General features: G+C 37.1%; 2 protein-coding genes across 2 annotated transcripts; one reads left to right on the forward strand and one right to left on the reverse strand.

Annotated features, from left to right (window-relative positions):
- The first annotated feature begins 5,357 nt into the window (after positions 1-5,357).
- LOC18036077 (probable inactive ATP-dependent zinc metalloprotease FTSHI 2, chloroplastic) lies at positions 5,358-12,217 on the forward strand. The gene is made up of 11 exons (XM_006426841.2): positions 5,358-7,010; positions 7,226-7,398; positions 7,645-7,746; positions 7,862-8,026; positions 8,166-8,306; positions 8,964-9,122; positions 10,123-10,208; positions 10,485-10,563; positions 10,791-10,913; positions 11,457-11,513; positions 11,610-12,217. The coding sequence occupies exons 1-11, from the start codon at positions 5,657-5,659 to the stop codon at positions 11,823-11,825; spliced, it is 2,655 nt and encodes an 884-aa protein (XP_006426904.1). The 5' UTR covers positions 5,358-5,656; the 3' UTR covers positions 11,826-12,217.
- A 69-nt stretch (positions 12,218-12,286) lies between these two features.
- On the reverse strand, positions 12,287-14,835 carry LOC112096872. The gene is made up of 7 exons (XM_024181070.1): positions 14,565-14,835; positions 14,037-14,125; positions 13,216-13,395; positions 12,988-13,137; positions 12,716-12,794; positions 12,503-12,654; positions 12,287-12,397 (listed from the first exon to the last, which is right to left on the reverse strand). Exons 1-7 carry the CDS (start codon positions 14,833-14,835, stop codon positions 12,287-12,289), a joined length of 1,032 nt encoding a protein of 343 aa, XP_024036838.1.

Consider the following 14,835-nt stretch of genomic DNA (forward strand, 5'->3'; position numbering starts at 1 on the left):
CTTGGTTGTAGCCTTGAGCCACTAATCTAGCTTTATTTCTTACAACCACACCAGATTCATCCATCTTATTCCTAAACACCCATTTAGTACCTATTACAGATTGATGTTCAGGTTTAGGAACTAATTCCCACACATTGTTTCTTTCAAATTGATTTAACTCCTCTTGCATTGCCATAATCCAAGATTCATCATTTTCTGCATCCTCAAAGGATTTTGGTTCAATTTGAGAGATGAATGCATTATGCTCACAAGTATTTCTAAGTGATGATCTAGTTGTTATACCTCGTGAGGGATCTCCTAAAATTACATCTTTAGGGTGAGAAGAGACATACCTCCACTCCTTGGGGAGTGTTTGAGAAGTACCTTCATTTTGCTCCACATTTGGTTCTTCATGATGTTCCTCTTGAATTCCATGTGGTGCATCCTCTTGTTTGTCATTTGATGCTTCTTCTTCTTGTTCTTCTTCTCCTGCATCATCATCAATCACGACTTTCTCCGTAGAGGAGGGGTTAGACTCATCAAAAGTCACATGCATAGATTCTTCCACAACTAAGGTTCTTTTGTTATAGACTCTATAAGCTTTGCTTGAGTTTGAATATCCAAGAAAAATACCAACATCGGATTTTGGATCAAATTTACCAAGATTGTCTTTTGTGTTCAAAACAAAACATTTGCATCCAAAAACTTTAAAATATCCAATGTTGGGTTTTCTATCTTTCCAAAGCTCATAAGGAGTTTTGTTAAGATTAGGTCTAATCAACACCCGATTTAAAACATAACACGCGGTGTTGACGGCTTCGGCCCACAAATATTTTGGTAATGCATTTTCATTTAACATAGTCCTAGCCATTTCTTGAATAGACCTATTCTTTCTCTCAACAACTCCATTTTGTTGTGGAGTTCTAGGTGATGAAAATTGATGCTCAATGCCTAGATTATTGCAAAAACTCTCAAATGCATGATTTTCAAATTCTCCTCCATGATCACTCCTAATGCATACAATACCATGCCCTTTTTCATTTTGTAATTTCTTACAAAGCACTTTAAATGCATCAAGAGCATCATCCTTATTGGCTAAGAATAATACCCATGTGTATCTAGAATAATCATCCACTATCACAAAAGCATAATATTTGCCATTTAGACTTGCATATCTAGATGGCCCAAAAAGATCTATGTGAAGAAGTTCAAGTGGTTTTGAAGTAGAAATATGGTTTTTATTCTTGAAAGAAGTTTTAATTTGTTTTCCAAATTGACAAGCTTCACAAATCTTATCCTTTTGAAAACCAATTTTCGGAAGACCTTTAACTAAATCATCTTTCGAAATTTTTGAAATCAAATCCATACTTGCATGTCCTAACCTTCTATGCCACAACCAACAATCATCATGCAATGCCGAAAAACATTTATCAAGAGTAGATGCACATTCTATGTCAATGATATAAACATTACCACATCTATTTCCAACAAATACGGTTTTGCCATCACATGAGTTCTTAATAACACAACTAAATTTATCAAAGATAACTTTATAGCCTTTGTCACATAATTGACTAATGCTAATTAAGTTGTGTTTCAAGTTTTCAACTAAACATACATTCTCAATTAGAGTTGAAGAGATTTTACCAACATTTCCAATTCCAAGAATTTTTCCTTTTGAGTTGTCTCCAAAAGATACGTCTCCACCATTTTCAATTTTGGTGAAGTTTGAGAACCATGCATAGTTTCCGGTCATATGCTTTGAACAACCGCTGTCCAAGTACCATTTATTTTTCTTCTTCTTCAAGCCCTCATTGAGATCATCATTCTCTCCTATTGCCATGAGTGCTAGGTTTGATACTTCTTGCGATCCTTCTTCATCACTTGATTCTTCCTCACTATCATCCCAAGTTGCAACCATTGCTTTCTTCTTGAGTTTGTTGATAAGTGGGCACTCCGATCTTATATGTCCAGGCTTCTTGCATTCATAGCATGTGATTGCCTCCTTCTTCTCCCTGTGGTTCTTGAAGTTTCTGAAATTTCTTCGCTCTCCGGTTTTCTTGAAGAATTTTCTGAACCTCCTTGCTAGCATGGCTAGTTCTTCATCATCCGGTTCACTCTCCCCATCACTCTCATGTTTTGAAGCTTTGAGAGCAATGCTCTTCTTCTTCTCTTCAAGTCCTTTTTCTGCAGCTAAATCCTCTTCATATGAAATAAGAGAACCAATTAGATCATCAAGAGGTAAAGTATTTAAATCTTTGGCCTCTTCAATAGTAGTTTTTTTAGGTCTCCATTCTTTTGGAAGTGACCTAATGATTTTCTTAACTTTCTCACTATTTGAGAAGGTTTTCCCTAAGGCACCTAGGGTGTTCACTATGTCCGTGAATCTAGTGTACATAGAATACACATTTTCATTTTGTTCCATTTGGAACAACTCATATTGGCGAGTGTATCTACTGATTTTAGACTCTTTCACTTGATTTGTCCCTTCATAGACAACTTCAAGTTTGTTCCATATCTCTTGTGCACTTTCACAACTAGATACTCTATGGAATTCTTTCTTATCAAGAGCACAAAACAAAGCATTCATAGCCTTGGAGTTTAGAGACATCTTTCTCTTTTCTAACTCACTCCATTGACTCGATGGTTTAGGAATATCATCTCCTACTTCATCTTTGAACGTAGGCATGAATGGACCATCACAAACAACTTCCCAAATTTCATAATCTAAGGCTTGCAAATAGATTCTCATTCTAGTTTTCCAATAAGCATAATCATTACCATCAAAAAATGGTGGTCTAGTTGTGGATTGCCCTTCTCTAAAGGTTGAGTCATTTTGGGTTGCCATAGATCTTTTACTCTAGACGATTAAGTCCTAACAAGAGAACGAGGCTCTGATACCAATTGAAAGACAAGTATGCAACCCAAGAGGGGGGGTGAATTGGGATTCTAAAAAATTATTCAATATTAAAGAAAATCTTAATGCAAATATAACTCAAATTCAAAGCAATAACAATTAAGATGATCACAATATAAAAAGATAAGGGAAGAGAGATTCAAACACGAGATTTTTACGTGGTTCGGCCAACCTCGCCTACGTCCACGCCTCCAAGCTTTCCGGGCTTGAGGATTCCACTAAGCAAGCCTCCAAGGCTTCAAATGCTTACACTTGACTTCCAAGGTGTCAATGGACCTTTACAACAAGAGATTATCCCCAATCTCTTAACCCAAGTGTATCCCAACACTTACAATCACTCAAAGTAAAAGATTACAAATTGTTTTGCCTCTCACAATATATAAGATTACACAATGATGTTTGATATGTGAGTAGATGAAGCAAGAATGTGTTCTAAGCTCTATGAAGATTGTATTCTCGAATATTAGCTCAAATGGTTGTGTTGTGATCAATCTTCTTTGAATTTGAATGAGCTTATTTATATTTGGAGCTGAAAATCTAGCCGTTACAAACTGTCGGACAGAAAACGGTTCGCCGTTAGCCATTAACGGTTAACCGTTTAGGCTGGTCAAAGTTACCGTTGAGCCAGATTTCAAATAAACGGTTTGCCGTTTAGGATTGCCCTTTCGCCGTTAACTTCCAGAGACCTGCACAATGAACATCAGTTAATCCGTTTTCATTTAGCGGTTAAGGGTTTGCATAAAGTGGCTTCTCTGGGTGTTATCGGTTGACCGTTTAAAAATAAACGGTTTGCCGTTTGTCTCCAGTAACCTGCACAATAAATTAGCCTTATCAGTTTTCGTTAATCAATGCCAGAGGAGGACAACCTTCAATTCTGGACGTTATCGGTTAACCGTTTAAAATAAACGGTTCCCCGTTAGTGTCCAGTAGCCTTCCCATCTTGGGTGTTTCCGTTAAGCATAAACGGCTAGAGCTTAGGCAAATATGTTGCTCTCTGGTGATAATCGGTTAACCGTTTAAAAGCAAACGGTTTACCGTTAATTTCCAGTAACCTCCCTATCCATTGTGTTTTCCGTTTTCCATAAACGGTTAGAGGTTTAGGAAATGTGTTACTCTCTGCCTATAATCGGTTAACCGTTTAAAATAACCGGTTCACCGTTTATAACCAGAATTGCAATTTTAAACATGTTTTTGCAGAGAATTTCTTTCTAATTTGAAAAACCATCTTTTATGAAGAAATAAGGCAATGATTAAAAGAGTTTTCGTTTATTAAGAAATAGCTCCAATATTTATGTCAAAATACATTTAAAATTTGTTATCATCAAAATCAATATTATTAACATATTTATGTTAACAATTTCTACCATCTTAAAACCCCAATTAGCATTCTTTTTTATGTTATGCAGAAGTATCATTTTAGATCATTGACATAATCTACATTATTAACCCGTTGTGTGTATTTTGGTGTTCCTTCCTATCCCCCCACTTTGTGTTTTCAACCCCCCTAATATATATTGTAATACATACAATAGCTAATGAAAAATGAAAATTTTATAGGGTTGGTCTTTTAAGCCCCTTCAAGCTAGGATGACCAATCGACTTGTCTTGGGGTAACGGGCTTCCTCTACTTTTACTTTTGTTTACTTATTCTTAATGTTTGTACATAAGAAATGAGACTTAATCCATATTTACTGTGAAGAAGGTGTTTTCTTTCACTCACATACAACTATCTAATTTCTTTTATTAACCTAAAGAGTAAATGAATGAATAAAAAAAATGAGGATTTCTATTAAAGTTTTTTTTTTCCCTAGAACGAAGAGTTTAGGTTTTAGCGAATCGCATGTTGAGATATTGATAAAACACATAAACTTAATGGTATTTCATAATTAATCGATTGAGTAGGATCTTGCAAACCACTAAAAAAAGGAATATTTATTATTTGATCCATATCCAAACATAAGAAGTCCGATAGAGGCAATACTTGAAATGGCAATCCATAAAAAGATATCGATATTGAAGTCAACTAAAACAAGGTTATAACTAAAATGAATTATTGAATAACTTAGTGGAATTGCTATGACTGTTATAGATGGAACAATACTAAATAAACTATTATTTCTTCTAGATGGAAGAAGGTTTTCTTTGAAAATGAGTTTTGTCCCATCAACTAAAGCTTGAAGAATCCTCAAAGGGTTGGCATATTAAGGCCCAATACGCTGTTGTGTTCCTACAAATATTTCTCTTTCTAACCACACAATTACACTGATTGTGATTGACAATATATAAATTATTCTTTACATAGAAAATTTTCATTTTTATTTTACTAAAATTTATTGGAGAATGAAGTGGAAAACAAAAGTGAAACTTTTAATGGGGTGGGGATGAGGAGGCCCATTGCCATCCCTTATAAAGCTTTTGAGAGAGAGGGTTTAAAAAAATAATCAAGAAATTGGGCCGAAACCAACACTTGAAATCATTCCGATAGTGACCAAAACGACCTCGTCTACAAAAACTATGATGTTGATGATCAAAACGATGCCGTGTACCACTTGGGTCTTCTTCTATCCACACGCTGTCACAGAACGCTGAAGCTTGATTCCTCTTCGATGTCGATTCAACCGAAGCTCAATTGTTTTATTTGCTAGCTCGTCACTCTTATTTCACAATGTAAGTCTTTAAATTCATTTCATTCCCTTCAATCATCTCATAAAAAAAAATACTGTTTTTCACATTTTTATTAAATTAAAGTATTTACATTTCATGGCTTGTAACTTCTCTTTTCCTTCTTCACTATCACTTGATATTTTTCCCACAAAACCCAAATCCAAAAACCCTAAGAACACACAAAAGTTTCAATTTTGCACTCCATTTTCATGCAAAAATCAAATCTTTAATCCTGAGAATGAGGATAGAAATAAAAACCAAAATTCAAAGAGACCGCATTTGGGTCTTTTAACAATACCTGTAACGCTTACTATAATCTCCACCTCACTTGCACAAAAGCCTGCTTTTGCTGCTACAAAAGTGGCCTCAGGTAAAAAGAAAAAATCTCAGAAAAAAACTCAAGAAGCATTAACCCCTGAACAGCTGAAAAAATGGTCAAAAGACTTGCCTATTGTGTCAGATAGGATTGCGTATACTGAAATTTTTAGCTTGAAAGACGAGGGTAAGCTTAAACATGTGATTAAATCACCTAGTGGTAGTTTAAGGCAAAAAGCAGAGCCTGTTTTGGTAGTTTTGGAGGATTCTAGAGTTTTAAGAACTGTTTTACCATCATTGGATAGTAATAGGAAGTTTTGGGAATCTTGGGATGAGTTAAAGATTGATTCTCTGTGTGTTAATGCGTATACGCCGCCGCTTAAGAAACCAGAGGTGCCTAATCCGTATTTGGGTTTTCTGTGGAGAGTGCCTGCTTCTATGTTGTCGACTTTTAGGCCTAAGAAAGAGTCGAAAAGGGCTGCGGAGATTAGGAGAGCAAGGGAAGAGCTTAAGAGGCAAAGGAAGGAAGAATTGGAGAAAATGAGAGAAGAGAGTGAAATGATGGAGAAGGCTATGGACATGCAAAAGAAAGAGGAGGAGAGGAGGAGGAAGAAGGAGATTAGGTTGCAAAAGTATGAGGAGTCACTGCAAGATGCAAGGGACAATTATCGGTATATGGCAAATGTATGGGAGAATTTAGCAAAAGATTCTACTGTGGCAACTGGACTAGGGATTGTGTTTTTTGTGATTTTTTATCGAACAGTTGTGCTTAATTATAGGAGGCAGAAGAAGGATTACGAAGATAGGTTGAAGATTGAAAAGGCAGAGAGAGAAGAGAGGAAGAAATTGAGGCAGTTGGAGAGGGAGTTGGAGGGGCTGGAGGGTGCTGATGATGAGATTGAGCAAGGAGAAGCTGAGCAGAACCCACATTTGAAAATGGCTATGCAGTTCATGAAGTCAGGGGCGCGTGTTCGACGTGCATATGGTAAGGGGCTGCCACAGTATTTGGAGAGAGGCGTGGATGTGAAGTTCTCAGATGTTGCTGGGCTAGGGAAGATACGTCTTGAGCTTGAGGAGATTGTCAAGTTTTTCACCCATGGGGAGATGTATCGGAGGAGAGGAGTGAGAATACCAGGTCAGATTCTTCAACCCTAAGTTATTTTGCTCTCTGAATATTTGCTACAAAATTACAAGCAGTTCATGCTTGAGTGGACTGTTGGTGCTTAATCTCTGGTCTAATCATATTTGCTTAATTGATGTCATGGCCTGAAGAGGATAGCTTTTCTAATAATTTTTGTTTCTCCTTAATTCTATTAGTAAACACGCTCTTCATCTTCTATTCTTAATCAGGAGGCATACTTCTCTGTGGTCCTCCTGGTGTGGGGAAGACACTACTTGCAAAAGCTGTGGCTGGTGAGGCAGGTGTGAATTTCTTCTCCATTTCTGCCTCTCAGTTTGTGGAAATATATGTTGGGGTTGGTGCTTCTCGTGTTCGCTCACTTTACCAGGAGGCCAAGGACAATGTAAATGCTATTTCTTGCTTCTTTTCCTTAGAAATGGTTCTATAAAAAACGATTCTTTTGGTCTAGTTCCCTCTGATTTTGATTAACTCTATAACAAATATCAACTGTGGCTTTTATGTTTCTTTCAGACTAGAACACATCTTGTTTTAGAATGCCCTGCCTTTTCTCGTACATCGTTTGTTCTTCATCATTTTTATTAAAAATCTGAAATTATGATCTTCCATCATTTGTTGTTGATCTGTGTAGGCCCCATCAGTTGTATTCATTGATGAGTTGGATGCTGTTGGAAGGGAGCGTGGTTTAATCAAGGGTTCAGGTGGACAAGAGCGTGATGCTACTCTTAATCAGGTTAGTTGGGACAATATTGATTACGATTTTTTTCAAGTAGACTTAAATGTTTGTATTGAGTGACTTCTAAGACTGTCCCAGTAAATTGACGCAAAATGTTGCTGATGCACTGTAGCTTCTTGTCTGCTTGGATGGGTTTGAAGGAAGAGGGAATGTGATCACTATAGCTTCCACAAATAGACCTGATATTCTAGATCCAGCCCTTGTGAGACCTGGACGGTTTGACCGTAAAATTTTCATCCCTAAACCTGGCCTTATTGGTCGTATGGAAATTCTGAAGGTAACAATTCATATTTGTCTTTTTGTAATATATGCTGATGTTGACATTGCAATAAATTTCATTGTACAACTCCCTTTGTAGATTCCTTTTGTTTAGATTGCCATCTCTTCGTTTTCATATTTTCTTTCATCTATTTTAGGTCCATGCTCGTAAGAAGCCAATGGCTGATGATGTAGACTATCTGGCTGTTGCTAGTATGACTGATGGAATGGTTGGTGCAGAACTAGCTAATATAGTTGAAGTTGCTGCTATTAACATGATGCGTGATGGAAGGACTGAGGTAGTAGCTGCTCTTGCAGACATTGTAAATTTTTGGTTAATTATACTATATTTCTATATATCTTCAATTTTGTAAAAGACTTTGAGGAACTAGGTGCCCAACCAAAATAGCTGTGAGAAATGAGAACTAGGAACTTGGCTGCTGTTAAATATTGTATACAATATAATGAATGGGACTATATGATGGTAGTGACTTTGCAGTAATAGGATTAATTGCTTTTATTGTTTTGTATCTCTTATAATTTGTATTTTCCAACCTAAACAATTTATCCTGGATGCAAAAGTATATTTCTTAATGGTAATATTAAAAGACATCCCACTTTCAATGTGCATAGTTCATTTGTTTTAGTACCTTTCAGTTATATTTTGACAGATAATTGCCCTCGTGGATTGCAATGTGTTAGTAACTAATGCATTATCAAGTCTGTTCATTCTTCTTTATACATCTCAATTCTCAATTGGGAAGGGAATGGGTTACTTTTATACAGGTGGATTGTACAGATTGTCTCCCCTTCCCCTGCCCTATTTTCTTCTTTTAGTCCATCTTTTTGGTAGCCCCACCTCTGTATCTCTTCTATCACCTTTTTTTTTCTTTTATTTCCATTCGGTATATCTTTCTTAGTTTCTTCTCAGAAAGAATCCATTTTCATTTTCATAGATTACAACGGATGACTTGCTTCAAGCTGCACAAATAGAAGAGAGGGGAATGCTAGATAGAAAGGAGAGGAGCCCTGAGACATGGAGACAAGTCGCAATCAATGAAGCAGCAATGGCTGTTGTAGCTGTGAACTTCCCTGACCTTAAAAATATTGAGTTTGTATGGTCTTCACCCTTTATTCCTTTTTACGTGTGTTCTCACATGTACTGTCACATACTTATTTCTTTATTTTTTTGAGAAGCACATGGTTGTTAATTCTGCATGGCATCAATTGATAAACATATCCACCTTCTTTCAGTTGGCTGGTTTTAGAGCTTTTTGTCACAGGATGAGTTCTATTGCGCAGCAACCCGTGCGGCTCTTAGACGACTTCCTAGCACACAAGTCGCTAAGTAAGCCTAGAACACTTCTAAGCAAGAATGCTTGCGGAAAATGCTAGAGACAAGTAGAGCAATGCGGCCAAAATATATTTTATTACACACAAAGAATAAATTACAAGAGAGCTAGAGAGCTTGTGTGTGTGCTTGAGTGTTTGTGTGTGTGGTGTGGTTGGTGGGCAAATGAGGGGCCTCACCCCTATTTATAGACTTGGGTGCAAGGTTCTTGAAGTTTCCATGCAACTTGCACAAATATCTCCTAGGGGCTAAGTGAAAAATCCTAGAAAGTTCTAGCTATTTACAAATTGTAGAGAAGTCTAGATCTTGGGCCTTGGTGGGTGATTTGCTAAGCGCACCACGGATGGCTTGTTATGTTGGCGGCCCACTTCTAAGCACATCCCGCTTCTAAGTGCATCCCACCTTTTGTGCTAAGCGCACCCGTGCGCGCGGAATTAGCCTCTGTTGGTGGCAAATTTGAGCGGCCCTTGACATTTTGGTTTCATATTATTTTCACTTGAGGGTAATGAAAATGTATTTTTCATATGACAAGCAGTTAGCAAGTAGAATTTTAATTTTACTAGCAGTTCTGTCATGTGAATTCTGATCCTGTGAGTTGCAGTTACAAAATTATTATGCATTACAGTTTCGTTGAATTGACATGTTCATGTTGATGGACACTTATTAACTGACTCATTGAAGATCTATTTTTTCCTTATCCAAATCTGTCTTCATTTGTTGTTAACAAATTCAAAAAGCACTTATGGTCTATTAATTTTTGGCAGGTAACGATTGCTCCTCGAGCTGGTAGGGAGTTGGGTTATGTTCGTATGAAAATGGACCACATGAAATTTAAGGAAGGTATGCTAAGGTATGTCTTACTTAAACCCGTCATTTCTTCATATATTTTACATTGTTATCAGGGCTATCAAAAATTAAAAAAAAAAAAAATGAGTGTGCATGTCTGGTTATTGTGAAAAGTATCATAGTGCACCATTTTGAAATGATCTCATAAATCTTGCCTGTCCTCTGTAATTACAGTTTCCTATTGTGTGGATTAGTTGTTTATCGTAGTTGCATGTGAAATCATTTCGGCTTTTGGCTGTCTCCTCTTTCTTTTAATATAACTTATTTCTTGGTAACGCAGTCGACAATCCTTGTTGGATCATATCACCGTTCAACTAGCACCACGTGCAGCTGATGAGCTTTGGTGTGGCGAGGGCCAGGTAAGGAAAACTTTGCAACATCCTCTGCTTTTTGTGGGGAATGTCAAATTGGCTCGTAGGGGCACTGGCATTCTTATGATGCTTTGTGCTGATTCAGATGTATCTCTATTGGGTTATGTTTATATTTTTGTAAGACTAAGTGTTTTGTACATGTAGTATCATTATTGATTCTGGTCCACTTCTCTAAGCTAACACTTGAAGTTCTCTTCTTTATCGAATCATTCCAGCTGAGTACAATATGGGCAGAAACAGCAGACAATGCTAGGTCAGCAGCACGGACCTTTGTTCTTGGTGGACTTTCTGACAAGCATTTTGGGTTATCTAACTTCTGGGTGGCAGATCGAATTAACGTATGATGTGTTCTTCTTACTTTTATACCTAAGGTTTTAACCTTTTAGCCTAGTCCAGTTGCACTATTGCTATTTCCTTTGAAATTTTCTCTGGCAAATCTTTTTGCATCCCAGTATTACTTCAAGCAACAATGGAGGTCGTTGTAAATTTGATAAGCACTTGTGTTTGAATTTAACCAAAAACTTTTAGTAAGTAATTTTTAAGTGTGAAAAAAGTATCTATGATGCGCTGCTACCCAAAATGGACTGAAAAGCTTCAGCATATGTACTTTAGTGGTCCCATAGTTTGAAAGTGGATATCTAGCTGTTACTAGTGGAGATGAAATCTTACTGCCCCTGCTATTAGGATCCCCTCACACACTATTCATGTGTGTGGTTGTAAGTTACAATACATGTAACTTAGAGTTTGCCTAGTATTGAAGACTATTATTGTTATAAAATATCAAGGGCTGTTCAAATATATGAATGCCTCGTAAAAGATTTTGTTCATACTGTTAATTCTTCTATGTATAATATTAATGCTGCATGACCTTTAATTTTCAGGAAATTGATACTGAGGCATTGCGGATTCTGAACTTATGTTATGAACGTGCAAAAGAGGTAATTCATAAATCTTATGACTTCTTAAGAGAAGCTCTTTGTTGCTACATTTTTGTACCCATATCTGTTTAAAGAATTGTATTCCATCCATACCAGATCCTGCAGCGAAACCGAAACCTTCTGGATGCTGTGGTCAATGAACTTGTTGAGAAGAAAAGTTTGACAAAACAAGAATTCTTTCATCTGGTTGAGTTGCATGGTTCCCTAGAACCCATGCCGCCTAGTATAGTTGACATCAGAGCTGCCAAGCGTTCGGAGATTCAAGAAATTATGACCACCCAGAATGTAACATCCATAGGAAGCAATGCATGAGCTAACGCAGAGATAAATCATATGACCATTACCTGATCTAGAGAGAAGCCGGAGCATTTGACTTGGGTATTGGCTGTTTGAAGAGCAGTAGTAATATATTGTTGAACGGCCAAGAATTCTGTCAGTGGCCGTGATGAGCAAGTGCAATAGTCATGGTAAAAAGCCATGGGCATGGATAGATTTCCGAAGCAATTTTGAAGATACGGCAACCTCTGTAAAAATAATTTGTATTTTCCATTTTGTAATTTGCAGTTGCAACTTATTCGTTGAATTCTATTAAGATTAATGATGCAAGCCACCAACATTTGTTGTACCAACACGCTTGTACAAACTGAGTTGACTTATATGGCAGGTAGGGATGTAATCAACGTAAAACTTTATTGGATTATTTTTATTCAATGACATACTTTGACAAATGGTTCAAATGACATGATACCCAATTCCTTTGGATGAAGAACTCCTTACATCAGAGTGGATGGACTCCTGATATTCATAATCTTCCTCATTTTGTTCCATCTTTTCCACTTCCTCTTCCTATTCTCTTCTTCCTTGGCTTTACACTGCCGGTCTCTCTTCCATTTCAATTTCATCAACCAGTGACGAATTGATAAAACCCCTAAACAAATAAATACAGATCCCGCAGTCCCACTGCAAATGGACACTGCAGCCTAAAATACCCATCTATCCTCCAGCCTATCCGGCATGATCACCTTTGTCCCAGCAACATAAGCCTTTGCCGTTGCCGTGAATGCTACAGCCACCCACATAGCTTTGTGAGCAACCATCAGCAGCCTCATCAATGATTTCCTTTGAAATGGGATTACATTAACTAGAACAATAACAATGCATAAAGATGTGAATAGCGCGATGTTGTTGCTTATTGTAAACACCTTGAATGCTGTCGTTCTTGCCACTGTTGATTTTCCCTTTAATGGTCCTTCTTGATAGACATGCCAGGAGGACTAATGGCTGCAGTGAAAGTAACCGTGCCAATCAAAATGGCTAATAGTGTAATTGTGTTCCGGGCATTTTGAAGCGCTTCTCTGTGAGCATCATATTGCTTATTGTGCCGAAACTTGTAGATATCAATTAGCTCTCGTCTGTGTTTCCGACTCTGATGCTTCTGCTCGTGCGAAATGATTCAGGGATTCATGTTTAATGCCTGGGGTTCAGATGAATTCTCTCTTTCTTCATTCTGAACTTCATCTGCTTCCCTTCGAGTAGTTTGTGCATTCGTTGTGGGCAAGTTCTGTGTTGTGCTGTTATTCAGTGCATCGCCTAGAGGCTTTGTTTGCCCATTACTCTCATGCTTCTGCTCATGCAAAATAATTTAGGAATTCATGTTTAATGACTCGGGTTCAGATGAATAATCTCTTTTTGCATTCCGAACATCATCAGCTTCCCTTGGGGTTGTTTGTGCATTCATTGTAGGCAAGTTCTGTGTTGTGCTCTTGCTCAATGCATTGTCTATAGGCTCTGCTTGCCCACTACCAACAGGATTTCCAGTTTTTGGAATCATTTCAACTTTGTACTCAAGTTCGTTGCCTGTTTTACCTCCTGCTTTCGCTATCTGCTATTTAAGATATTTTTGAGTATTTCTCGAAGGGTTTCCAGCTGCTGCTTGGTTGAGGATGTCAAGCGAAGTATACCCTTCATCATTCTCATGATTGATTTCCATTTTCTTTTTCTTCAGTATATATATCTGCTATCCGAAGCAAGGATGTTCAGTTAGGAATCGAAAATTTCGGATCATGAATTTTTGTGTACTGATCAAAAGTATCTTTTAATATGAAAAGTGCTTTTCATTTATTTATTTTTGTTGTGTTGGATGGTCGTTACTTAAGCTTTTGGAGTTTTTTTTTTATAAAAAAATAATAATAATTTTGTCTATATTTAAAAAAAAAATCAAATTTTATGTTTTCCAAAGTAAAAATTATACATATTTTTTAAATAATAAAATACTTTTATTCTATTTCATAATTTTATTTCATTCATTTCATATATAACAAAACTTTAAAAATTTTATCTTTTTTAAAAATTATATCAAATGCAACCTAACACTAGAGATGAAAAGAAAATTAAAAGTTCATCGGAAAACCAAGTGGCAATTAGTGTATACATATATTGAAGAGCTACCGAAGCTTCATTATATAAACACAAAAAAGCAACGAGAGAGAGAGAGAGAGAGAGACTAGATTGTGATCGACGTACTTGACAGTGGCTCTTGGAGATTGCGACATGTAAGATTGTGTTACCATTTCTGTTTGATTCATGGAGGAGATGGTTGTTACCGAAAACCTCTGCCAAGTATGTAAAGGCATGACAGTGATTAAATCTTAAAACAAGATGAAACACCGTTCCCAAATCGCACTTTGTGAGGACCAGAAACGATGGGCGGGCTGAAGCCACCAAAATCTTGGAGGATTGCAATATCTCCTTTCATGGCAGCAAGATGCAACGGGGAGTAAACAAAGTTATCAAATTGCATGGCAAGTGGCAACGTCCAAGTCCAGCCTTAGAAGCATCTTTACTATCGCCAAATGTCTTTTCATACAAGCATAATGCAAGGAAGAGTAGACCCTCAAAATTTGTCCAAAAAAAAGTTATGTATGTCTCACAAAAGTTAAATATAACCATTTCTGAAAACAAACAAGTCTCCGTGATTATGTCACCAACTACAAGGGCGTCGCTGTCCTATTTCCTCCAATAACTCAATATGTGATTTTATTACGTACGTACCTACTTGTCCTTTAGAAACTGCTACATCCAGAGAATTTTGATCCACATTTTCTTCTTCTGATTCCAGCAACCAGGGCTGATTCAACAAAACCTTCACTATTTCTAAATGCCCATGATAGCAGGCGATGAGTAATGCACTTAGCTTTTCGGAGTTCAACTTGCAAGACACCCATGTATCAGTTTCCATTAGCAGAATTACAAGCTCGGCCTTCCCACTGCGACGAGCTTCATGCAATGGAGTCTCACAGTTCTTATTCTTAGAAGAAACCAT

This window comes from Citrus clementina, unplaced genomic scaffold (genome assembly GCF_000493195.1).
Source record: "Citrus clementina cultivar Clemenules unplaced genomic scaffold, Citrus_clementina_v1.0 scaffold_7, whole genome shotgun sequence".
Taxonomy (NCBI): Eukaryota; Viridiplantae; Streptophyta; class Magnoliopsida; order Sapindales; family Rutaceae; genus Citrus; species Citrus x clementina.

Coding starts and splice junctions, on each gene's coding strand:
- LOC112096872 (XM_024181070.1), bottom strand. CDS start 14,835: ATGGTTTCTTCTAAGAATAAGAACTGTGAGACTCCATTGCATGAAGCT. Junction 13,396..14,036: donor TCTCCAAGAGCCACTGTCAA/GTACGTCGATCA, acceptor CTTAAATAGCAG/ATAGCGAAAGCAGGAGGTAA. Junction 13,138..13,215: donor CCCCAAGGGAAGCTGATGAT/GTTCGGAATGCA, acceptor TTGCATGAGCAG/AAGCATGAGAGTAATGGGCA.
- LOC18036077 (XM_006426841.2), top strand. CDS start 5,657: ATGGCTTGTAACTTCTCTTTTCCTTCTTCACTATCACTTGATATTTTT. Junction 10,209..10,484: donor TTTAAGGAAGGTATGCTAAG/GTATGTCTTACT, acceptor TTGGTAACGCAG/TCGACAATCCTTGTTGGATC. Junction 10,564..10,790: donor TTTGGTGTGGCGAGGGCCAG/GTAAGGAAAACT, acceptor GAATCATTCCAG/CTGAGTACAATATGGGCAGA.